Source organism: Solanum pennellii, chromosome 3, assembly GCF_001406875.1.
Source record: "Solanum pennellii chromosome 3, SPENNV200".
NCBI lineage: Eukaryota > Viridiplantae > Streptophyta > Magnoliopsida > Solanales > Solanaceae > Solanum > Solanum pennellii.
In genome coordinates, this window is record NC_028639.1 from 31600317 (window position 1) to 31627415 (window position 27099).

General features: G+C 33.2%; 1 protein-coding gene across 2 annotated transcripts; it reads left to right on the forward strand.

Moving 5' to 3' along the window:
- Positions 1 to 4536: 4536 nt before the first annotated feature.
- On the forward strand, positions 4537 to 14817 carry LOC107014401 (eukaryotic translation initiation factor 5B-like). Of its 2 annotated transcripts, none has more exons than XM_015214294.2 (11): positions 4537 to 7320; positions 7424 to 7531; positions 7609 to 7712; positions 7817 to 7907; positions 7989 to 8099; positions 8237 to 8302; positions 9483 to 9542; positions 10455 to 11006; positions 13840 to 13959; positions 14198 to 14317; positions 14402 to 14817. In XM_015214294.2, exons 1-11 carry the CDS (start codon positions 4798 to 4800, stop codon positions 14465 to 14467), a joined length of 3921 nt encoding a protein of 1306 aa, XP_015069780.1. In that variant the 5' UTR covers positions 4537 to 4797; the 3' UTR covers positions 14468 to 14817. The 2 variants fall into 2 exon arrangements, with proteins under 2 accessions (XP_015069780.1, XP_015069779.1); XM_015214293.2 differs by having other exon boundaries at positions 4538 to 7320; positions 10455 to 11012.
- The last annotated feature ends 12282 nt before the right edge of the window (positions 14818 to 27099 follow it).

The following is a 27099-nucleotide window of genomic DNA, read 5'->3' on the forward strand; positions in this document are numbered from 1 at the left end:
AGCTGTGTTTCCAGATGGAAAGAATCTAATAAGGAACTTTTGTGCTAAATCATTCCAAGTGGTGATTGAATTTGCAGGCTCTGAGTTGAACCATATTTTTACTTCCCCAAGCAAAGAAAAGGGGAATATAGTGAGCCTCATATAATCTTAATTCACTCCAGTTGGAGTGTAAGTATCACTGGTCTCTAGGAAGTTCTGAATGTGAACTATAGGATCCTCATGTGAAAGACCAGTAAACTGCCCATTTGTGTGCAATATTTTCACCACACTCTGTTTCAGTTCAAATCTCCCACCAGCAAGGATTCTGAATGCATGAAGTCACATTGGTGTTGGAATTACCACATCTCTAACTCTCCATCTCATTAACTGTCATTGTCTCAGGTTCCTGTTCTCTTTCCTCTGTTTTAGTGACTGGTGATGGTAATTACCCAATAACCAATTGGATTGGATATTCACCTTGCCTTCGTTTTTTGTGTAGAAATCTTTCCGGTTCTGATAAAGGCGATAACAATTCTCCGTTGTTGCCCAGTTTGGAGTAGCAACTAACCTGCAACAATGAAATGCTAAGATCAACTTGTCAACCCTGCATTTAACTTCAGAAATCAGAAAAATAAAATATTTTCTAGTTCTAAAGTCCCCGGCAGTGGCGCCAAAAACTTGTTACGGCAAATCACACATGCAAGTGCACATGATCGTACAAGTAATAAAGTGGTTCTTTCTGAGAGCCGAGTATCGTACCCACAGGGACTTAAGATCAAAACTTGATCTATTTTTTCCAAAATCTTGTTGCGGTCAAATTGCACACGCAAGTGCACGTGATCGTACAAGTAATAAAGTGACTCTTTTTCAGAGCCGAATGTCATACCCACAGGGACTTAAGACTAGAACTTAATCAATTTTTCTAACTTGTAATTCAACAGAAGTGTAGTTTCCAGATTTTAAAGGTTGTTTATTACCTACTTCTAAACTTAAACTGAAATATAACTGAGACAATTTAATTTCGTGAGATTCAAACAATAATTTGTAAAAGATCCAGAGCTGCAACTCTGATCAGGAGTCATGTAATCAATATTATTTAAATGGTTATTTATTGAACTATCGAATCACTGAATCACAGGGTTAGATGTATGATCATGGTCTCCCGACCTCTAATCGCCTACAATAGATAACACTCTAACTAACTACATCGTTGAGCGGGGATAGAATTATTAAATACTGAGCATTAAGCTATCTTCTTTATGGCGACCCAATCGAGGTCTCTAGGTATATCCCTATCCTAGAAAAATCAACCCTAGCTATTTAGGGTAACAAGCTCATTATGCCCTACGTTCTATTCTCTTGTTCCTTTCCCTAGTCCAATTCGGACAATAGAATTATTTCTATGGTGATCAAGCATGAAATACAAAAAATAAGAACATAAGAGAGATTCATGCAATAGTTCATGAAAAACCCAAGATCAAACTCCATAGATTGCATTCATCCTGTATCCACAGCCCTAGAACTAGGGTATTTAGCTACTCATAATCCGATAATCAATCTTACAATGATTAAGAATCATTCAAATAAGATTGAAAGAAAAAGTGATAAAGAATTAACACTAGAAAACTCCACAACGTAGTTTTTCTGTTCTCCATTCAAAAATTAGAAAAAAGAAGTCCCCCTAAAACTAAAATAGTACCCTATTTATACTAAAAGTCGAACAGGCTAATTCAGGGCCTCAGGCGCGCGACACGCAGCATTCTTCAGATCCCAAATCAAACTATAAAGCTCTATCGTGCGATGCGAGGGCTGCACGAGGCGTTCTGCCTCGAATTTAATTCTTGAACTGATTTTTCACTCTCTTCTGCGCAACGCGAGGGCTTAATGCACTTGCTTTGGAACATTTCTTTCATCTTGTTCCTTGCTTCCTTTTGTCTCAAATCTTCAGATTGCTTCCTTCGCCTCTTTTATGCACATTTCTCCCAAAAAGTTTCCCTAGACAACTAATCATGTCGGTTAGCTCAGAAATACATAAATGACTCGATACTACTCTAGACACATACTTTGTGAATTCAAACTAGACTTAAACGTGGACTTACTTAACATTTAAGTCATATAAATAAAGAATTTCCTTGATTTATGCTTTCTGAGATTCTTCATTTAGGCAATTCCTTGAGTCAAGGTCCTTGGTTGACAATCTTCAATCACCCTTAATGTGTTTTTTTTTATTTTTTTATTAATGGGGATCTTATTTTCCATGATGCCTTTATTTCATGATTCATTCCTTTTCGATGACGAGTTTGTCCTGCAAGAATGAGTTGTTTATCATTAAAATTTTGCACGAACAAGTTGCTTCTGAACTAAACCAAACATAGTGTTCTGCAATGGTATAAAATTAATTATCACGCATATTGGTAAGATCTGTTAATACTAACATCATCTCTGATAAGAACCTCTTCACAAGAGTCACAATACCCATAATTATTATGTCTCCAAATGAAGTGATCATTCAAGATCAATAGAAGCCAACTTCCTTTAACACCTTATTACACTATGAAAAATTAATAAAATTCAAAGACAAACTATTCATAAAGTTGGATTGTATCTTCCAAAATAGAGGTATTCACACATGGACAATCATATTTCACAGTATCACGTGTAACAACAAGAGAAGGATTGACAATCCTCAATCCGGGCAAGGACACAAGAGACCAAAGATTCATTAAACATATTATTTACAAAGAAACCTTCTTGAATATGTGTCCATTGGAAAGTGAGTAGGTATACCATTTACCACTAAGTATAGCTATTACAACATATTCTTACGAGAAAAAAATTACAGAAAAAACTTTTCAAATGACTAACCGTACAAATGTGGATTCATGATGGAGATAAGATGCAAATGCCTCTAAATACAACCATATGTTAGGTTATATACGATATAATCAATTCAAAAAAATGATAATCTTTTTATGAATACGTACTTTGAAAGTCCGTAACTTATACAATTTAAAATTATATACCAAATACTAACGAATGACCTGACAAATGATTATAGATAAACTTAATGGGGATGGTATGTCAAACACATGGATATGAATCAGAGGTTAGCAAAGGACAATAATATTATTGTTGTCTGATTTCAGTTTCAGAATATGTGTCTGGGTAATGTGATATTGAAAATATTATTAGTTTGGATATGTCATTTTGTCTTTGGTGTAAACTCAACATGCAGGGCGAATTATGAGAGGCGATAAAACGCATCAGAGTTGTAATAGGCTCAAATAAAAAAAACAATGAAGATTAACCACTAAAAATGAAGAAATTGAAAATAGAAATTGGTATATAAGTTGATAAAAAAAGGTGATAAAAAAGGGAATGAGAAAATAGAACCTTCTTAATGATTTTCCTTTTACTTCAGAGTATATGAAAGTACTGTTGGAAATTCCTTTAGAAGTTGATGTGGTATTTATTATTTGTTGATATGGAAATTTCTTTAGACATTAGGATACTTTTAAACAGTAATTGTGTCAATACAATGAATTGAAGTTGGGCTTATAATGAATAGATATGTAGATGTCTATTGTGGAAAAATAAATTTGATTACATTTATGACACCTAAAGATGACTAGAGCTTCGGTCAGAGGTAGGAATACGTAATTCAATACTAGCGCGCATGAAAGTCTACGTAATAGGAGATTGACCAGCAATTTATTATTGTTATTAATAACGTATTACAATTCTATTGAAGTCACCTATGATAGAGAATATGCGGTCCACTAATTCAAGTTGATAAACAACGATATATAATATAATGTGCACATCACTATAACTGCTCACACCACAAATCATTGTGATTTTTTTTGTCCCTCACCATTGGATGAGTCATCTATATCATACAATAGGTAATTGTTGTTAAGGTCTGCATAATGACAACGTTTTAGACAGAGCCACATGATCTATAACTTTGCATACAATGCACGTTGTTGAGTGGCATGTCAAAGCCAACAAAAGTTGTCATGCTAACTATGTTCGTATTTTAGTCAACAGTGTGCTACAACTTACGAACAAACAATATAAACCAACGAAAAATTATATGTCGCCTTCGACTATATCTACAAAATTAGATACAAGATAAACAACATTAAAAAAAAACGAATAAATATCGGTGTGGATTTAAGATTGGTGTAACACACAGAATACTCGAAATGTATTAATCAACTAGATGCCAAGGTTGAACACACTCTTGTTAGATCAATAATATGATATCTTACGAAATATGTTGCTATTAAGAATTAGATGAAAAATACAATTCGTTAAGGATGTACATACAAATTTATAAGGAATGAAATATAAATTAACCCGACTTACTCATACTCAAACTCAACCAATGCAAATTAAAAGCCTTAACATCAATATTCTCTTAGACGTATATCCAAAAACCTAAGAAACAAAATGATAATTAGTTAAGCTTCTGCATTAACACTACTTCTAACAACTACACTACAAATATAATAAGATGTGACCAAATTGGGATAGTTCACACTTGTGCGGAGCTCGGACAATTGACCTAGTACTAGATATAATTGTTTTTTTAAATAATTCATTTAGAATATTTAGATTTAAACCTGAAACAATAGGTTTGTTTATATCATTATTTTCTGGAAAGTGGACATATAAAATAATGTCCAAATTATTTTTTTGGAAAGTGAAATTAGGTTTGTTGTGTTGAATGTGTGTGTTGATTTTTGGTGTAGGGTTTTTGATTGGTTAAAGTAATACTACACATACATCTGCCGAAACTAGCAGTGAAGTTCAATGGGGAGAAAGAAGACAACAGAAGAGAACCCTGAACCTCCCAAGCACGGCGGTGGAGGAGGGAAGTCCAAGAAGAAGAATCGAGTGATTGACGATGATGAGTACTCTGTCCAGACTGAAGAACCTACAGTTCAGGAAGATACAGTACTTGATGATGATGAGAGAAAGAAGCCGGCCAAGCAGGGTGGTGGTAAGTCAAGGAAGAAGAATGTGGTAATTGATGATGATGAATACACTGTTGCGACAGAGGAACCTGTCGTTCTGGAAGAAAAAGTAATACTTGGTGGGAAGAAAAAAGCTAAAAAGGGGAAGAAGGGTGCCTCTAATTATGGAGAGGATTTAACAAGGGATAATGATCAAGAGGATGAAGGCATTGCCCCCTTCTCTGGGAAACTGAACAAGTCAAAGCAGGGAAAAGCCCGTGCTAGTGTGTTTTCTACAGTTTTTGATACAATTGGTGATGAAGAGTCCGAGGAAGATATAGAGCCTGTCGTTGCTGGTGGTATGGGGAAGACTATTGGCAATTCATTTAGTGTCGCGCTTCTTGATGAAGAAGAGGAGGCAGATACTTCTGTTTCTAAGTTTGAGACAGAGACAGTTGAAGAGGATGATGCGCCAGAACTTATTTTTGCAGGTAAAAAGAAGTCATCTAAGAAGAAGAAAAAAATTGCTGTTAAGGAAGAAGATGAACCAGAACAAGCTAGCCAAGCGGTTAACCCTGAAGAAGAAGCTGATGATGATGAAAGCAAAAAGCAGCAAAGAGATGTACCAGAAACTTCTAAGAATAAAACCAAGAAGAAAAAGGGTGGTCGTACAGTTCAAGAAGATGAGGATGAGATTGACAAGATTCTAGCAGAACTTGGTGAAGAAGCTGCTCCTGCACCGTCTGAAGAGAAAGTACAGACTCAGCTGGAGTCAAAAGATAATAAATCTAAGAAGAAAAAGAGTGGTAGAACGGCTCAAGAGGAGGATGACATTGACAAAATTCTGGCAGAAATTGGTGAAGGGCCACCAGCTACATCTGCACCTACTCCTTCTTCTCTTGCACAAGAGGAGAAAGGCCAATTGCAGCCTCAACTAGGTGATGCTGCTGCTGATAAGGAAGCAATTGAAGAAGGAGCTATGGAGTCTGCTGCTGCAAAGAAGAAGAAAAAGAAGAAGGAGAAGGAAAAAGAAAAAAAGGCAGCTGCTGCTGCCTCTAGTGTAGAGGAAAAGCAGGAAGAAACAAAAAATGACGCAAAAGGGAAATTGGCTGATAAGAAACAGTCAAAGCAGGTTAGGGAGATGCAAGAGAGACTCAAAAAGATGAAGGAAACTGAAGAAAGGAAGAAGAGGGAAGAGGAGGAGAAGTTAAGGAAGGAAGAAGAGGAACGGCGTCTTCAGGAAGAGCTAGAAAAACTTGCAGAAGAGAAGAAACGTTTGAAAAAGGAGAGAGAAAAGGAAAAGCTCTTGAAGAAGAAACAAGAGGGGAAACTGCTTACAGGAAAGCAAAAGGAAGAAGCTCGAAGATTAGAAGCAATGAGGAAACAATTTCTTGCTAATGGTGGGACACTCCCCACTGGGGAGAATAAGAAAGAGACAACCAAACGGCCAATTTATCAAACGAAGAAGTCAAAACCACAAGCTCAGGCTAATGACAAAACGCAGGAAGAGTCTATTGAAATATCAGAAGTTAAAGAACATCATCAGGAGATTGTGTCAGAGGTTGATTCTGTGGAAACTGAGAAAGTTGAGGATGTGGATTCGACAATTACCGAGGAAAAGTCAGAAATAGCTGATGCAGAAGAAAATGAAGTTGAAGAAGAAGAGGAAGATGATGAAGAATGGGATGCAAAAAGTTGGGATGATGCTGATCTGAAACTGCCTGGTAAGAGTGCTTTTGAAGATGACGAGGTAGATTCAGAACCGCAGCCTATAACTAAGAAAGAGATTAAGGTTGCAAGTTCAGCTGTTCATGGTGCAGCGACTCTGCCTGTTGCTGCCAAGTCGGTGATTCCTACTCAAAAAACTGCTGCAACTGTAACAGGTCCACTGAAGAATGACCGAAGTAGGAAGGGTGAGCCTGAGGATAGGAATGTAGAGCAAAATAAGCAGAAAGGCAGTCCTGAAGAACCTGGTGCTCCTAACCAGAATGAAGACAATCTCCGGTCTCCTATTTGCTGTATTATGGGGCATGTTGATACTGGTAAAACCAAGCTACTTGATTGCATACGAGGCACCAATGTTCAAGAAGGTGAAGCTGGAGGGATTACTCAGCAGATAGGTGCCACTTACTTTCCAGCTGAGAATATACGTGAGAGAACTAAGGAGCTCAAAGCTGATGCGAAGCTGAAGGTCCCTGGTTTGTTGGTCATCGACACTCCTGGACATGAATCTTTCACGAATCTGCGTTCTCGAGGTTCAGGCTTATGTGATATTGCAATTTTGGTTGTTGACATCATGCATGGACTAGAACCACAGACCATAGAGTCACTTAATCTTCTTAAGATGAGGAACACAGAATTTATTGTTGCTCTGAATAAGGTGAAGATAATCTATGTTGATGCACTTTTCAATGGTGTTACTCTTATTGTATTCTTTTATTTCCTGTTGTTTAATTTGTTTCATTGATCCTATTGCAATGCAGGTGGATAGGCTTTATGGATGGAAAGTTTGCAAAAATGCTCCCATTGTGAAGGCGATGAAACAACAGTCCAAAGATGTTCAATTTGAATATAATACGAGGCTTACTCAGGTTTTAATAACTCCTTGAGTTGACCATTCCTCAATTTGTGTACCTTATCTCAATTGGATTCTGTTTAATTGTTGCAGATTGTTACCCAGTTCAAGGAACAGGGCATAAATACAGAATTGTACTATAAAAACAAAGAAATGGGGAAGGACAGTTTCAGTATTGTACCAACTAGTGCTATTAGGTGTGTTATTCCTCTCTTTTTTCCTTGGGCGTTCATCTAGCACTTCGTGAGACTGTTGATGTTAAGTAAACATGTTCATTTTGTGGATCTTATTAATGCATCAGTGGTGAGGGTATTCCTGACATGCTGTTGTTACTTGTTCAATGGACACAAAAGACAATGATTGAGAGGCTTACTTACAGCAATGTGGTTCAGGTATGATATTCACATGATATCATTATCAGTTAAATAGATATTCTCAATATGGGATGATTAACTGTTGTTACTCTTTGGCAGTGCACGGTGTTGGAGGTTAAGGTTGTTGAAGGGCATGGAACGACTATTGACGTGGTTTTGGTTAATGGTGTTCTTCATGAAGGAGATCAGATTGTCGTTTGTGGCATGCAGGCATGGAAGTCTCCTTTTATGTCCATTACTTTTGTCTTTAGGGAGCCCTTACTTTGTTGCTATGTTCACATCCTCCAGTGTGGTGATTTGTCTTGAAATAGTAAATTTCCTCTTTCCCTGCGTTGTTTTGTGTGTAGGGACCCATCGTTACCACAATCAGAGCACTACTAACGCCTCACCCCATGAAGGAACTCCGAGTAAAGGTAACTACATGTTCCTTTAGGCACTCCAGGTTACTGGTTTTGCATTAAAACATCTCTAACCTACTTATCAATTTTTTTTTCTTACCCCTCAGTTCAACTCTCTAAATTTTCCCCGACTTGCATGATATTGAGTAGTAGCAGTTGTTGTTAGCTCAACTCCTTATACAATTATAAAAACAATAAGGAAGTTATCTGTCCAGTATGTACCATGAAAAGTAAAAGGAGTGAAAAGAGGAGGGTGCTTGATGAGTCTGGAGAAGTAATAATGGATGGGCTAAAATAATAATATGTTACAAGTGTTCAGTCCTATTATTTTGGAACTGGTAACAGTGCTATTGGAAGCACTAGGGCTGTGCAAAAGCCATATTTACAGAGGAGACACCCACAGCCAATAAAAAGCCCAAAAACAATTACAGGTGTCCTATCAAATCTATCTAAGAAACCTACTCCTCTAAAAAGTATTCTTTACTACAACAGTAGCCCTGTTTGAACTCTAACGTAGATCATATGCTGGTAATGTCTAGTCTTGGCTTGTCAAGATACCACACTGTGCTATATTAGTTTCCTCAACGCCAAATGTGGCGCACAAAAATTAAAGGTTTACTTTGTGTGTGGGGGTTCTAGCTCAAGAGTTATGTGGCTGTATTGAAAGTTAGTTTCTGATGTCAGTTGTTCTTTTGGTCCCTTCTTTTAACAGAACCTGTACCCTGGTTTATTTTGCACCCGTCTTTTGAGATATGTAGATCATTTCAAGCTTGTGGATGCTTTCATTGACAAATGTTGAGCTGCTACATTAATCCTAGGTTGCTGATATACATAGACACTTGGTTTTTGCCACTTTGAATTTTCTCTGAACAAAAGAAACAGAAGATCAGAAATTTGGTGTGAGGTTTCCAGATTTGTGTTCAAATTCCAACTGCCCCTGTTAACATATGCTTTTCCCACAATCAAGAGATCCACAGTACTTATTTAATTTTCTGAACGTGGGACACAAGTCTGCAGGTTCAGTTATGTCCTAATTATATTTTGTACTTTTGGACCTTGTGGTCAATGGAGCATGAAAAAAAATCTTAAGAATGAAGTGTTTGTCATGTTATTTCTTTGAATTGATCTGATATGTGATTTATCTAATGGCGTACTGATGAAAGTGCCTTCTCTTATTCGGTCAAAATCCTTTCAGGGAACATATTTGCATCATAAGAAAATCAAGGCTGCCCAGGGTATAAAGATAACCGCCCAGGTATTATCAACTACTTGTAAATCCGTGAGCTCAGTTTGGTCAGTCTTAGGATCAAGCTTAGGAAGTTTATTTGGTATGACACTTAATGCAGAGACTCAGAATTGGATTTTATTTTTTGACTGATCTGTTGTTAGAAAATGTATGTATTTTGAATCTTAGATTAATTTGTTGTTAAAATCAGATGATGCTATGTTTGGGTTCCTAATTTCAATTAATTAAAAAAAAATTAGCATTAGTTTTTCTAGGATCAATCAAGAGTAGAGTGTGATCTACTGGACATAGCTTTTGAGTCCTGATTATTGTTGGAAGTTAAATAATTTTTTGTAAAGATTTGGAGGAATCTTCGTAATTGCACGAAAAATATTAAGTGGAGGAGCATCTCTTTGCACGTACACCTCTTTCCTTTTTTCTATTTTTTCTTGTCAGGAACCAATCAATGCACTTGATGTCTCATGTTCAACAAATATGGTGAAATTTGTGCAAGAGCATTGGGAGGTTATTCTAATTTTGGCACATGTAGTCTCTTCTTTTCTTTTTCTTCTGTTCATGATGTCCCTGAGCATGTCAATTCTGTTCAGAATCTGTGATTTCCTAAATCGGATATTTTGTGATAACTTTGAGAAAAATTCTGTTGGAATATCTGTACAAATACCATCCTATTTTGACTTGGAATAGTTGTAAGAAATCCAATGGTTGTTCTTGTTTAGTTTGTTACTTCAGTGAAATTTTACTTGGAAGTCCAACTGGCGAGCCATAACCTTCAGTCCCTTGCATGAGTGTTGATATTTTCTGCTACTGATGTGTGATGTCACTATTCACTATATGGCTATTGATTTCGTGGTGGTTTTCCATGAATAACTGAGACTGAGAGAATTCTCCTTTTCCCCCTTGGTTCTTTTTATTCTTGTTCAGGGTTTTGAGCATGCAATTGCTGGAACTAGTCTATATGTTGTGGGGCCTGATGATGATGTGGAAGACATCAAAGAAGCAGCTATGGAAGATATGAAGTCAGTGATGAGCAGGATCGACAAAAGTGGAGAGGGAGTATATGTTCAAGCATCTACACTTGGATCATTGGAAGCTTTGCTGGAATTTTTGAAGACCCCAGAAGTAAGCATACCTGTCAGTGGTATTGGCATAGGTCCTGTGCATAAAAAGGATGTCATGAAAGCTAGTGTTATGCTTGAGAAGAAGAAAGAGTATGCAACCATTTTGGCCTTTGATGTTAAAGTGACACAGGAAGCTCGGGAACTTTCAGATGAACTTGGTGTCAAGGTTTTTATGGCTGATATTATATATCATCTATTTGATCAGTTTAAAGCCTACATTGACACTATCAAGGAAGAAAAAAAGAAGGAAGTTGCTGAAGAAGCAGTCTTCCCATGTGTGCTCAAGATCGTACCGAATTGTGTCTTCAACAAGAAGGATCCAATTGTTCTGGGAGTTGATGTTCTTGAAGGCATTGTAAGGGTATTAACTTATCTTATCTACTGTCTTATATTCATTGATCTCATTCACCAACTTAATTATAAAAAAAAGGAAAAATTAAAGATAATGGAATCTTTGCATTTCATTCGGGAAAACTAGCTTTTGTGTACATCAGTAATAGAAATAAGAAAAGATAATATTTAATGGGTTGTGCTGATATTATCGGATTTTCTGTAATTTCATGCTTCCATTAGGTTGGAGAAAGTGTCTGGAATACTCACATTGATTTCTCATTTTGTTAACTTCTTTATGTATAACCTTGTTTGAGACATAGCTGTCCTGAGAAAACAAACTTATGGACAATCAATATTTTCTTTTTGTTGATAAAGTAAGTTGTTCATTGGTTGCCATCAAGAAGATGCCATGGATACAAAATAGATGTGATAGCTCCTATACAAGATGCTATGAAAGGGTCGAGGAGCTAACCAAACACCAAAAAGGGAACAATCATGTTAAGGGCTAGTCTAATGTAAGGGAACTCACAAAATCTTGAAAAACAACTTTAGCAAGTGGTTTGGAGTTTGACACTCCAAAACATTTTATTATTTCTTTCAGTTTAAAGGCACCAAAATATACAAGATGGATTCAACATCCAGGTGTTCCTGATAGGCCAATCAGCTTTCCAAAGGCTCCAGCTCTCAACAGCAACGTTGATGTTCTCCGGCATCACTCATTTGAGGCTGAAAAGAGCTTGAAACATATGCCACATGTCTGCAGCTACCACACAGACCTAGAATCGATGGTTGACTGATTCTAAGCTTTCCTGACATAAGTAGTATTTGTTAACTAACTGGAAACATTTCCTGCAGAGGTTGTCCTGTGTCAGACATGCATTTTTTAGAGCCAATCAGCTAAAGCAAATCACTTTTGTTGGGAGTTTTGTCCTCCAAAATACTTTCTATGCTAAGAGTCTAAAATTCCATTCTAAGCATCTAGCAATTTACATCCAAGTGTACTATGTATTCCTTTGCATTAGGACCACAGCTTTAATGCAGCAGCAGCCTAAGTCTTCATTTGAAGCCTTCCAGATAACACATCAAGTCAAAAAGGTTCTCAAGTTCCCGGTCATTCATGTTTCTTCTGAAGAGGGGACTCCACTGATTGCCTTCTCTATTTTGTGCAACTGTAGAGTCACGGTCTCATGCTATCAGGAAAGGTGATAGATATGTTTCTCTAAAATTGGAGTGCTCTAACCACCTATCCTTCTAGAATTTTACTTTCAGGCAATTTCCAACGTTGAATGAGACTTCTTTATGAAATTCCTCCCATAGCTACTTACATGTTTCCATGGCCGAACTCCATATGGAGTTCTGCTTTGCTTAGTACACCAGTGACTTGACTTACCATGTTTGGCTGCAATCACTTCCTTCCATAAGCTATTGTTCTCCATTCCATATCTCCAAAGCCATGTGAACAACAAACTCTTGTGGTGCTTGACTAGGTCCTTGATACCCAGACCTCCTTGTGGCTTTGGCTAATGACTTAAGATCATTATTAAGGTGAAACTTGTGTCCTTCACTGTTACTCTCCCAAAGGGAGTTCCTTCTGATTTTGTCTAGCTTCTTCAATACCTTACCAGTCACAGGAAACAATGGCATGAAGTAAGTGGGAATACTGTCCATGAAACTATTGATTAGAGCAAGTCTACCACCCATAGAAAGATATTGCCTTTTTCAAGTAACCAGCCTTTTCTTAATCGTTTTTACAAGTCCACTCTATATTCCAGTAGACTTGTATTTTGCCCCTAGAGGAAGGCCTAGGTAAGTGGTGGGGAAGGATCCCAAACTGCAATATAACATGTCAGCCAGTACATGGGTCGGTATCTGTGTAAACTTTTCCTTATTTGTTTGGTGAAACTATGCTTAGTGATTTTCAAGAATTGGTGTTTTCTATTCTGCACAAAGCGCAGGTGGGCGCCGCCCTTTTGAAAGCTTAGTAGCTGCAAGACCTGTCAACATCTTGTTTTATTAATTTTAAAGTAATATATAAGCTTTCTTATCAAAAACTACTAATATACTATTGAATTACTTGGAGTTTCTCTCTAGTGTATTTACAAAATCTTTTCCTTTTTACTAAACTGCTTACACTTCTGAAATTTATGTTTGCATGTATCTGTTCTCTCTGTAGTTCTTTCTTATAATTGGGAATCTTGATTATCTAATAAGGTTCTATCAGAGATTTTGTCGGTTATGATTACAATTAAGCTTTTCTACTGGTTATTATCATCATTTAGTTCGCTGCTTTCAAAAGGTTTTCAACATTCTTCATTTACACCATGATTTTGTATCTCCAAGACAAGGTTTTTACTTTGTTTTATTTACATAATTTAATCCGTAAGAACTTGTTTAAGTTCAGAGGCAGATTTCATATACTCATCCTGTTTCCAATTTTTCGTCCATTATAAATTCTGTCATGCTTCCTTCAGACCTTTTGCTTGATGAGCATTTAACAGAGTTCAAGTCTTTTTTTTGCTTGCTCTTATGTCTCTTTAGTTAGTTGTAGTTAGATATTCCTGCATAATTTGATTGGAGTGTGTACTTCATCAATGTTAAAAAAAAAATTGATTGGAGCGTGTAACATACGTTCTTTCTAGTTTAACCTTTCTCCACACGTATTTCGATATATTGTTTGTTGCCATGATTTAAGTTGAAGGGGTTACCTTGATTTAAGCTTTCCACTGTTTATGCTGGCAATAGTAGCACTCTACAATTTGTGGCACTCGTCAATTCTCTTTTCTATAATCATTCATAGACTGCAGAAAATTTCATATATATTCTGGTCCTCACTGTGCTGAACTTAATTTGAACAGATTGGATCTCCTATATGTATTCCTCAAAAGGAGTTCATTGATATTGGTCGTATTGCATCCATTGAGAACAACCATAAGCCTGTTGACTCTGCAAAGAAAGGCCAAAGGGTGGCCATTAAGGTATGAAGTGGTTGAGACTTTGTAAATTTTGTCATGGATTTGCTAGAATTTTGATCTATGTTCTCTCTTTATTACTCGTTTGTAGAATGTAGCATCAGTGAGTAGTAGTTTCTCTTTGATTCCCAATATCTGTTTTATGTATCATCACTGTACAATAACCTTTTTCAAGAATTCTAAGCAATTGATTTGATCATTGCTTATATACACATGATGTCTCACTCCCTGCACATGTTTACAGATAGTTGGATTTAACCCTGAGGAGCAACAAAAGATGTTTGGTAGGCATTTTGAAATGGAAGATGAGCTTGTCAGCAAAATTTCAAGGAGGTCTATTGACATACTCAAGGCCAATTTCCGGGTATGTAGAGTTTTGGGTGAAGTTCTTTTGTTTGAGCAAATATCTAGCTTTGCTTACCGCTGCCTGCTTCTTTACCTTTTACAGAAAGACCTCTCAGTTGAGGATTGGAGACTTGTCATGAAATTGAAGACCCTCTTTAAGATACAATGAGACAGGTTTTTGTAGCTTTCAAAGGAGTTGGTTCTTGGGTCTCCAATAAGCACCATGTTAGGGGGGCTTATCATCGAGCAATAACTGGTGATTTGACCATACAAAAGGAGTTTGGACTCAATAGAACACACACCTCAGGGACAGATTTGAGCAAAAGTAAAGAATGCAAGTGGCGTCGTTGGTACTCCCAGCATTCTGTGTTTGCTGTTTTTGGCACTGAAGTGAGAATTTCTGCAGCATTGAGCAATGACAGAGAGGAGTGTGTTGTACAGAAATGTAATTTGAATTTTGATGTGCAAAAGCGTGAAAAGATTGTTGGTTGGCTATTGCTAGCAAGTTTTTCTTATTAATGCCCGTGTGATGCGTGGATATTACTCAAAGTAAAATTAAAATACACACACATTTAAGATGATAATTATTAAGTTATAATCACACTCTTTAAAAATAAACTACTTATAGCATATTATTATCAAGTTATAGCATATCAATTAATTATATATTAATTAAAAAAAATTAATTCATACTCTTTAAAAATAAACTACTTATAGCATATTATCAAGTTATAGCATATCAATTAATAATATATTAATTCAAAAAATTAATTCATACTCTTCAAAAAAAAACTACTTATAATATATTATTATCAAGTTATACCATATCAATTAATAATATATTAATTTTTTTAAAAATAATTTATTATTAAATAATAATTAATATGTTTAAATAATTACTTTTATTTATTCACTTACCTTTTATAAACCAAACTCTTTAAATTTTTAGTGATTAATCAATTACCTTTTAAAGCTTTTAATATAAATAATAAACTATTATTAATTAAATACTAATTAAAATTCACATTATATAGTTACCTTTTAAAAAACAATATTTAAATAATAGGGATTTGATTTTAATTAATTCCCTATTATACGGTTACCCAATAACTATCCACCCCCATCTCAACCAATACACAATCATCTTCCCCCAATAACTCCATCTCTCCCCATCATGCGCGATCAGTTCCGAATACGCAATCATTTTTTGATTTTACCCAAATCCGGCCTCAATCATCTTCCCCATTATCCCTTTCTCTCAGATCACTTCATCCCAAAACACAAACATCCCTCTCAGATCAGTTCCCCATTAAGTTCATATAGAATGTTTAAGAAAGGTATATATAATGCTATATACATAATTCATCATTGTGTATGTAGGGATGTCTTTGATCGATTTTTACTCGAAGGGTGGAGATGTAGGGTCAGTGAGGCGAGTTTTTGATGATTTGTTGGTGAAGAGTACGGCTACTTGTACTGTGATTATTGCAGCGTGTGTTAATGTGGGGAAGAGTGAAATTTCATTGTAGCTATTAAGGAATATGTTGGAGACTGATGTTGTACCTATGGCTGGCAGCGGAACCGATAATTCCCGGTTACCGGTCCGATCCGGTACTGGTTCGGTACCGGTTAATCCCGGTATAGACCGGTTCGTTTCGGTTCCGAGACAGGTAACAGGATGGAAACCGAGATTTACCGGTCCCTCCCGATTTCGGAAATTACCGATCCGTTCCGGTCAATTTTTTTTAAAAAAAATATATCCATTTATAACTGTTGGGTAACGGCTAGTGGGCCCCCCAACGGCTATTTGACCCAAATTTCAGCCAATAGGAGTCCTACCCCATCCTCAACTTTTTTAATACCCTAAAGTTTTAAAAATTACACTTTAATCCATTTTTTTTACTTATAAATACCCCTACATTTCATTCTTTTAAATCACAAAATCATCTATTCATCTTCTACTCTCTCAGCTCTCTACTCTCTAATCTCTAATTCTCTAATATATAATATCTTAAATTCTGGTGTTTCCTTATTCGGTATTTGGAAATTAGATTTGGAGCTTCAAGATTCAACTTTCAACTTTCCACGTTCGGCTTTCGGCGGTCATAAACGTCTAATTTTTTAAGTAGACGTTCGGTACATTCGTTCCAACTTTTATTTTACATTTCATTTATATTTAAATATTTATCTATTTATTTTGTGATTTATTATTTGCATTACATTTTTCGTATTATATATAATCTCACGTTTAATATTTTAATATGGATTTCGATAAAAATATTGTTCAAAAAGGAAAGGGGAAAAAAAGTGCATTAGAGCGTGTAAAAAATATGTGTAACTTTACATCCTTCGATAATGCAAAAACCGGTAGTTCTTCTAAATCAAAAACTAAAAAATCTACTATATTAAGAATAAATACGGATGATTATACACATGTTGATGATACAGTTTTTAATATTGATAGTAATTCAGGATTAGATCCTTATCATGAACATTTACAACGTCGCTTTGGTAATTTTGTTGAGGATTTGCCTAGTGATAATGATAATGATAATGATATTGATAATTATACTGATACGCCTACTTTTGATGATGATGATGATGATGAAACTGAGCCACCTACGACTACTAATACTCCCAGTCCCGCTCCCTTTCGTTGTCCTGCCCCTGTTCCCCCCGTACATCCTAGGCCTAAGGTAAAACGTGCTAAAAAATCAGTTGTTTGGCAATTTATGACACAAAACGAAGATAAAACACAAGCTATTTGTAATAAATGTAAACATAGATTAAATCATAAAACTGTTGGTAAATCTGGTGGACGAGACAATTGAGTAGTCATTTAATGTCTTGTTGTAAAAATGAATTTTTGCATGCTAAAGCGGTAGCGAAAGCTAAAAAAACGGTATCCCCTTCCTAAAAATGAAGGAGTAGGCGGTACAAACACAATTAAATCCGTCAAATGTTTCTGGCTCTAGTTTACACTTTCATATAGTAGAGAAAAAGATCTTGAAGAACTAGCTAAAATGATATGTGTTATGAGTTTGCCATTTAGTTTTGCTAAAAATCTCGGTTTTATACATTATATCCAAATTGTATATAATCCAAAATTTAAAGGTTTTGCTAGAAATACAATAAAAAAAGATGTATTTGATTATCATGCACAACATTTTCAATATCTTCGTAGTTTATTTTATTATAATACTTGTAAAATAGCTATTACTTCTGATATGGGTCGTAGTATAAACGGTAACGATTATTTGACTGTTACTGCACATTGGATTGATGAAAATTGGTATATGCAAAAAAGAATTTTAGGTTATAAATGTTGTCAAATGCAAAAAACCGGTAGTTATATTGCTCAAACTATTTTAGATATTTTACAAAGTTGTAGAATATGTGATAAAATAAGTAGTATAACCTTAGATAATGCTTCAAGTAATAATGTTGCTGTTTAATATTTAAAACCTACACTTTGTCCTTTCTATGGTGATAATTATCATATTAGGTGTACTGCACATATATATAATTTGATGGTTAGAGATGGTGTACATATGTATGATAACAGATGTACGAAAGTTGAAAATGCATGTCATTTTATACTTAGATGCCAAGTTAAGTCTAGGCGTAAAGATTTTCAAAATCGCTGTTTTGAAAATAATCTTCCACCTAGAAAAATTCCAAAAACAGTGGCTACTAGATGGAATACTTTATATGAAATGCTTGTAGTCGCTTATAAATATAGAATAACCTTACAAATGGTTTGGAATGCTCATAATTCTGATATGACATATAGACTAGATGATAGTGATTGGCGTGATATAAATGAACTTATAGATTTCCTAAAAGTTGTTTACTTAACTACAAAAAGAGTATCTGTACTTTATAGTCCATCAATTTGTACTGTTTTGCCTGATATTTGTATGATTTCTTCTAAATTATATAAATTTAAAAATAAACCAAGATTTCAACAAACCATTGAAAAAATGATTCTAAAATTTAAAAAATATTATATTCCTATTCCTTAAATTTATTTAACTGCATGTTTGTTAAACCCTCAGTATAAAGATGTAGGTGCATCAAAAATGGTTGAAAAAACGTATTTTAATTTAGATATTAATGATGTATTGAAATTCCTAGTTATCAACAAGTTAAAGATAGCATAAAAATTGAAGCTAGAAAATTGTGTGATTTATATAATGCTAATATAAATTTATCAAGTGAAAATGAACCTCAAAGCTCTAGGAGTAGATTTGATGAAAATAATATTGATGATTATTTACAGGATTATCTTGAACTTTCTCACGATAATAGAAATGATTTTGATGCCTATGTTAATCAAAATACAGAACCTACTGAAGATATTCTAGCATGGTGGAGAAATCGCGGCAAAGGATTTCCAAAACTACAACCGATGGCTCGAGATATATTAGCAATGCAAGCGTCGTCGGTAGCTTCGGAAGGCGTCTTTAGTGCAGCAAGGTTTCAACTTGGAGAACATAGGCATTCACTAGCAGCCGACAGCTTGGAGATATCGGTATTATTTCGAGATTGGATTAATGCCGAGAGAAGAAATTTGGGTCGTGAACCACTACCGACCAAATTTCAAGATGACGTTGATGAAGTAATGCAGGATTATAGTGACGACGGGATTGAAGCAATGGAAGATCTTTCTATTCAACCAATTCCCGAACATGTTACTAAAGAAATGTTGAATGATTTACGAAAGGATTTATATTGTGGCACCAACTATTAGTAAAAGTATGATAATTCGAGATTTAATTCAAACAGAACCCTTCCTAGAAGGTGGCTGTGTAGATAAAATCTTTTAATACTCTACTAATATTTTTGCAAATGTAATTGTAATATCAAATAAATATTAATAAAAATATAGGCTATTCGCCTTAATTTGTTTTTTAATATTGTTGTATTAAATTTAATTTTATTTTTGATTTTATAACTTTAAGAGTTTGAAATTTAAATTTTATAACTTTAAAATTTGAATTTAAAATTTTCAAACTTTAAAAGTTTGAATATAAAATTTTCAAACTTTAAAAGTTTGAATTTAAAATTTTCAAACTTTAAAAGTTTGAAATTTAAATTTTATCACTTTAAAGTTTGAATTTAAAATTTGCAAACATTAAAGTTTATAAAATTTAAATTTGAAACTTTAAAAGTTTGAAAATTTTAAATTGGGAAAATGCACAAGTACCCCCTCAACCTATGCCCGAAATCCCAGCACACTTATACTATACTAAGGTCCTATTACCCCCCTGAACTTATTTTATAAGTAATTTTCTACCCCTTTTTAGCTTACGTGGCACTAGTTTGAAAAAAAAGTCAACTATCGTTGGGCCCACAAGATAGTGCCACGTAGGCTAAAAAGGGGTAAAAAATTATTAATAAAATAAGTTCAGGGGGGTAATAGGACCTTAGTATAGTATAAGTGTGTCTCTGAGATTTCGGGCATAGGTTGAGGGGGTACTTGGGCATTATCCTTTTTAAATTTAAACTTTAAAGTTTGAATTTAAAAATTTCAAACTTTAAGAGTTTGAAATTTAAATTTTATAACTTTAAAGTTTGAAAATTTTTAATTTTTTTTAACTTTTAAAGTTTGAAATTTAATTTTTTTATTTTTTAATTATTATAATAAAAATTATATTCAATAAAAAAAATAAAATCTATAAGTTTTAAATAATTTTTTTAATACCGGTCCGGTATACTACCGGTTCCCTTCCGGATCAGGACGGAACATGACAAATTTTACCGGTTTATCAGTCCGGTCCGGTCCCAGTTCCGGAACGGTACCGGTTCGCACAGTACCGGTTCCGGAACCTACCGGACCGGTTCACCTGGTTCCGGTACCGCTGCCAGACATAGTTGTACCTGATAATTATGTGGTTTCGAGTATCTTGGGTGCTTGTTCGTTGATTGAGTATATTAAAGGAGGAAAGAAAATTCATTGTTATGTGCTTAGACGGGGAGCGGAGATGGATGTTACGGTGAGTAATGTTCTTATTGATTTCTATATGAAGTGTGGTAAGGTTAAGACTACAAGGTCAATTTTGATCGAGTGAAAGTTAAAAACGCTATTTCTTGGACAACGATGATTTTCGGATACATGCAGAATTCTTCTGACTAGGAATCCATAAGCATGTTTAGAGACTTGAACATTGTATGAAAAATGTATAAATATTGTATAAATTATGAATGTCATACTGAACTTTGATATATGTAACAGAAACAAATGATATATATATGAACATTGCATGAATACTATATAAACATTTTATGAATGACAATAAAGTTCAATGTATATATATAATGTATAAACATTGTACGAATTATGAATCCCATATTGAACTTTGATATTCTTGAACTTTTTAAAAAAATGACTTAAACGTTGAAAGCAATCTGAAAATAATAGTGAAATTTTGGAATGAATAATAATTGTAACGTTTATCCAAATTTGATTGAAAATGCAAATCTGAAAATATTATGTGTTATTATCTGGTTGACAACGTTTTTTAAGGAATTAATTAAAAAAAATATTATTTTAACTAACTAGAGATATTTAAGGCAATGATAATTTGAAAATGTTTAATATCCCTAAAAACGTGCTAATCATATATTTAACTTTAATTAAACTCCCTATCATATTCACAAACGTGTCTACATGCATTAAATGTAGCAATTAATAAAGAAACAAAAGTTTCATGATTTGTGTTGTCAGTGTGTTAATTATTAACATTAATTATCCATTATTACTTTATCCCCTTAATTTTTAATTAATTGTTTCTTTTTAATAAATTATAATTAACAATATAATTATTAATAAAATGCTATAGAGTGAGATATTAAATGCTACACAATGTTGAAAATCTAATGCCATAACTTGATAATATTACTGTATAAAATGCTATATACAAAATTTACACTTATTAATGAAAAATCACAACATATACACATTTAAGAGTCAATACTACAGATTTCAAATCTACTTATAAAAAATTCTTGCTTATAGCAATTTAAGTACGAGTTATAACATATCACTAATTATTTTGTAAATAATTTAAAATTTACTTTATTAAATAATTAATATTTTTATAATTTTATATTATTATTAAATTATTTAAATAAAGAATACATAATTATCTCTTACACAATTATGGAGATTTTACATTGATTATTGTTTTTTTTTACGGTTATAAGCCACACCCTCACACACCATCTAAATCCCTCACCCCACGTCAATCCCACACCCCTAAGCAGCACACTTGTGTTTTTATACGCCACCACCTCACTACCCCACGTTAAAAAAAAGAAACTCATCTTTCAGCTCTTTCATCCGTACTTCATTGAAGCCGTTTCAACATCTAAAAACTGACTAGCAGGAATATATTCTCGATACAATCAAAACAAAAGGACAGATTCACAATAATAAGAATCGATATTTTAAGATTCTTCGATAAAACATGTCAAATAAACTTGATCATACTCCTCGAAAGAGTCCCCGATTAGTAGAAACGACATCTACCAATATTTTGACTCAATCGCAGCCGTCAAACAAAAATGAAAGTCTGGCGCAGTACTTCACAAAGGTAGAGTCATGTTATACAAAAGGGGAAGAAGAATTAAGAAAAGAAAATTGAAACTTTTGCAAATCAAAAAGGACAAAAAGGTAGGGGAAAATGGTAGAACCCCCTTCTGATTCGGACTCGCAATTAGTAAGTGAGAAGAAGAAGAAAACAAATAAAAAAAAATCAACCAACATCGATATAGGGAGTTTTCAAAATCATAAAAAAAGAGCAACAACAAAGGAGACATCGGAAATCTCAACACCCAAAAAAGGCAAAAAAAAATTAGTTAGGATTAATATTATATTTTTTTTAATTATTCAATTTAGTAGATTTTTTTGTTAAAATTATTTTATTACACATATTATTGATATGAAAGCTGACTTAATATACGATTTATGAATGTGGTATGAATTTTGTTTAATGTTGGCATGAATTGGTATAAAATTTGGCATAAAAAATGGTATGATGTGTTATTCATATTTGGTGTGAAATTTGTTTAAATCTGGTATGGATTTGATACACAGTTTAGAGGAAACCTATTTTTTTCAAATTATTCTCATTGTCTACTAGTTTGGCATGAACATGAATAATATTGGTATGAAAACTGACTTAATATACGATTTATGAATATGGTATGAAATGTGTTTTAGCATTGTTATGAAACTGATTTATTGTTGGTATGAAAGGTTACTTAAGTTATGTATTATTTTTATGTAAAAAATGGTATGATATTAGTGGTCCAATTATGTGAATTGATTGTAATTTGTTAAATCACTTACTTTTTTTTTGTGTATAAATTATGACTAATGTTGATATGAAATTGGTATTTCTTATAATACCAATTTATTATGATATGAAAGTTTCTTTTTCAATTTCTCCAACTAGGTTGATGGCAATTCGAAAAAATAAAGAACGATAATGGTGCGATTAGTGAGAGTGAAGTAACTGGGACTGTTGCTAGCAAATTTGGTGAATCCCGCATAGCAAACAAACATGTTCCGGATATCAACAATTATCCTACACCAAGACTACGAAGAACAAATTTGAAATAGTTAATTGTAACTTAGACTCTTTAGTACTTCATGTTTTTTTTTTTTTGCTTTTGAACAATATGCATTTGTTTTTTATACAGTTTTAAGTATTGACTGACATATAATATGTACTATATTCTTCAAGTTAGTTATTAACTACATATGAATTATAGATTGACTCTCATAATTTCAGGAATTATAGCTATATGTACTCTGTATATCAATTGGATACAAATTTTTGAATATCTATTATATACAAACTACATTACAATTGGATACATAAACAATTTATTTTTGATATTTAATTGGAGATCGAAATGAATACTATATAATTGATATCTAAATTGTATATAGTTGACATTCAATTATTCATACCAATATTTATTCATGTTTCACAAAAATTATTATGCATTATGAAGAAAAGAATGATCATACAAAAACATCAAAAAATTTAAATATATTATACACAAACAAAATCAAAAAATTTCATTTTCAGTTTCATTGTACTTAATTTTTTTGTACGTTTCATTAAAATAATAAATCACAAATAATACTAACCAGAAGGATCCCATCTACCACCATGTTTATTAATACAGATAAGAAGCCTTCCATGACAAAAAAAAATGAAATATTGTTGAACCAAAACTATTTGAAACTAATTGTGAATGCCGACAAATACAGAAAAAAATTCATGAGACAGAAATGTTTGAAATTTAAAAAATCTATCTTTTGAAATACTTTTAATTGATTTGAGTAAGAAAGGAAATCAAATATTCATATTTGTTTAGAATAACGTGTGAAATTAAAAATAGGAGAGAGAAACGTTAGAAATAAAAAAAAGATTCTGCCTTTTCAAATACTTTTAACCAATTTGAGTAAAAAAGAAATCAAATATTCATATTTTGTTTTGATTCTCCTAAATTTATGTCAATTATTAATTATTCAAATTAATTAATAAAACTATATCCCTTTTTACCCTTTATTATTTTTTAAAAATAGAATCTTAACTATTTTTTTTAATAATTGTTAGAACCTCAATTTTTTTTATTATTACAACTTAAAAAAATTATGACACTATCATAATTTGAAATTATTACTCTTATATATGTCATTTATAAAATTTTCACAATTATAATATTTTAACTCTATCAAACATACTTTTATCTCATATTCAATTTTAATTTGTACTTTGAGTTTAAGAGAATTATGTAACTTGTGTATATATATTTAATCACACTTCTACTTACAATATTAAAGTTTTATCTTTTTAAGGTTGTGATTTAATATTCTGCATTGAGGCTTACTCACATATACACTCTTTTTACTAAAGATCTCCTCAAGAAAAAAAATACAAAATACAACTTATTGATATAAAATAGTGGACACACATAATCAACAATTTTTTTTTCCATATACATAAATGTAGATTCTGAAGTAAAATGAAGGAAATAGTAGATCAATTGAAATATCTAAATGCTAATCCTCTTAAAAGTGAGTAGATATATGAATATGATGGAATATTATTCAAGAAAGTCATTTTTCTGCTAAGAGAAATATATTAAGATATAACAAAAGAGATAATTGTATAGAATGACAAACTAATAATACAAAATAAATATAGTAGCTATCGTTTGATTTATTTGTGTTCCATAGCAAACTGTTTGTCAGTCCCTCTCTCGCTCATATTCTCGGTCGTCACTCTCTCTCTCTCTCTCTCTTCCTATCGCTCGCCTCTCTCGCTTAATACAATAAAATTATATAAATTGTGTTTCCAATTGTATAAAGCGAAAGAAAATTGTATATACACATGTAAATACATATATTTTCGTCCTATACACTTATTATTTTACAATAAAAGTATTCCCCTGCCCAAGTCTCTTTTTCCTTTCTCTCTTTCTTGTTTTATATAAATTCAAATTGTATATAATTTCTCTCTTTCTCGTTTTATACAATTCGATTGAATTGTATATTCCCTGCCCAAGTCTCTTTTGCCTTTCTCTCTTTCTCATTTTATACAAATTCAAATTGTAAATAATCGTCCTATACACTTATAATTATACAACACAAATATTTTCCTGCCTAAGTCCCTTTTGCCTTTCTCTCATTCTTGTTTTATACAAATTCAAATTGTATATAATTTCTCTCTTTATCGTTTTATACACTTCGTTTTATACAATTCACTTCAATTGTATCTCTATAGCGAATTATACATATATATATTGCTATGAGCGCAATTATGCAAACTTTGCTATAGCATACAAATATTAATTTTGTGTTTACTATATGTGAAAGTTGCCCTGAAAAAACGATATAATAATATTTTTCATACACACATTTACAAATATATTCACATTCACATATTTTGCAGTTATAATGCATAAAATCCTAGAAACTTTCATTATCCCTCTAACATAATCACATTTATAAAATTCTAATGGCTAAACAATTTTCATAATCTACATACTCATATGCCTTCATAAAATTATCATGAAAAACTTAATATAGTTACTCAAATGCCTTCATAAAATTATCATGAAAACTAAGGAGATCAAATTTTGAGAGAAATATTTTATTTAATGCAGAGCTAAAAAAATATAACATTACTATTTATGGCAATTTTGAACTAAGAAGAGAAATATCAACTTAATATTTAATTTTTAAAAAACATGTAAACACAAAATAAAAATGTTTATATATAAGATTTGTCATCCATTAAACTATAATAAAATAAAGAAGCATTAGTTAGAGAATATTCTTGCAAAACAGAATAAGTAAATACTAATGAATCAAATGAAAATATAGTACTTCATTGAAATAACCATACAAATAAGAAAAAAATATATTAAAAAGAGAGGAAACATTAAGAGAGATACTGAACAAAACATATTAGTAAATTAGTTAGTAGGTACGGTTAATATCTTCTTACAAGAGTGAAGATATGAGAAATTTTAATTCTTAGATAAAAATGCAATCTAAATAAGAAGAATAATAGGATGATGATAATGCTAAGAAAAAAAACAAGTCAAAGCCACATCTAAGCTTCAATGAAAACGAGGAGAAAAGAAAATAGAGGTGAAACAATATTGGTGGTAAAAGAGGAAATTAGCCAATTTAATGACAAGAAGGGGAGAAAAGTCACTTTGAAAAGACCATGTAATTTCTTGAATCCTAAGTCTACTTTTGCATCATGTCATTTTTATGTTTGTAAGTATCTCTTGAGGACAAACAACAATTTTAAGACTACAGATTTATTGCACTTAAAATCTTCAAAATTAGACTGTTGCATGGATCTTAGATATTTGCTAGTAGATGTGATAGTATTTTTTATCTATGTTTGCAGGAAAGTAGGTAAAAACAGTCTGAGGATGGAATTAGAGTGGAGCAACAAGTTTTTGAAGACCTATGGGTCAACCTATGAGCCATAATCCATTCTACGAGCAGCAGGACTGATTCGAAAATGAAGTTCGAGGATTCTGGAAAGTTTTTGGCTAAGTATAGGGTCAAGGAAACAGACTACGAGCCATAGGTCTGAGTCGTAGAAAGATTTAGAAATAATGAGTTCCAGTACTTTGGACTACGAGCTGCCAGGATAGATAGTTCAATGGTCTACGAGCCGCAGATTAGTTCCGTGGAAGAGTCCAGATAGCCTTAGCTTCAGTGGCGGATTCAGGATATACAAGTTGTGGGTGGTCATTTTCTTTAATATAAAATTGTTAGTAATAACAGATAGTATTAAATAATAGTATTAAATAATATTAGTATTTACTGTGTACTAATCCTAGTCCTATTAGGATTAGTACTCCTTAATCCTAGTCCTATTCGGATTAGTACTCCTTCCTATATCTCCTATATATATCTCCCATGTATTCCCTTTTTAGGTTAACACTTCAATACAATCAATATTCCTTCATGGTATCAAGAGCCAGAAAACCTAGATCTTCTTTTCTCTAGGTTTTTTCTCTCTTTAGGGCACCGATCGTTCCCTCTCTTCTCTTGGGCGGCGGCAGCCATGACAACCGAGGTGGATCCTCTCGATTCACTTCCTTCTGGCGTTAAACTCCTTCTCAGGCATCTTCATGCCCTGATTCCCGAAAAATTATCAGACATAAATTACCCTACATGGAAAATCACCGTTCTTACAGCCCTTGAGGCCAATTACCTTCTCAAATACGTCGATGGAAGCACAGAACCGC

Excerpts from the sequence above, each read along its gene's own strand:
- LOC107014401 (XM_015214293.2), top strand. The coding sequence starts at position 4,798 with ATGGGGAGAAAGAAGACAACAGAAGAGAACCCTGAACCTCCCAAGCAC. Across the intron at positions 7,532-7,608 it reads ATAATACGAGGCTTACTCAG|ATTGTTACCCAGTTCAAGGA; the intron begins GTTTTAATAACT and ends TAATTGTTGCAG. Across the intron at positions 11,013-13,839 it reads TTCTTGAAGGCATTGTAAGG|ATTGGATCTCCTATATGTAT; the intron begins GTATTAACTTAT and ends TAATTTGAACAG.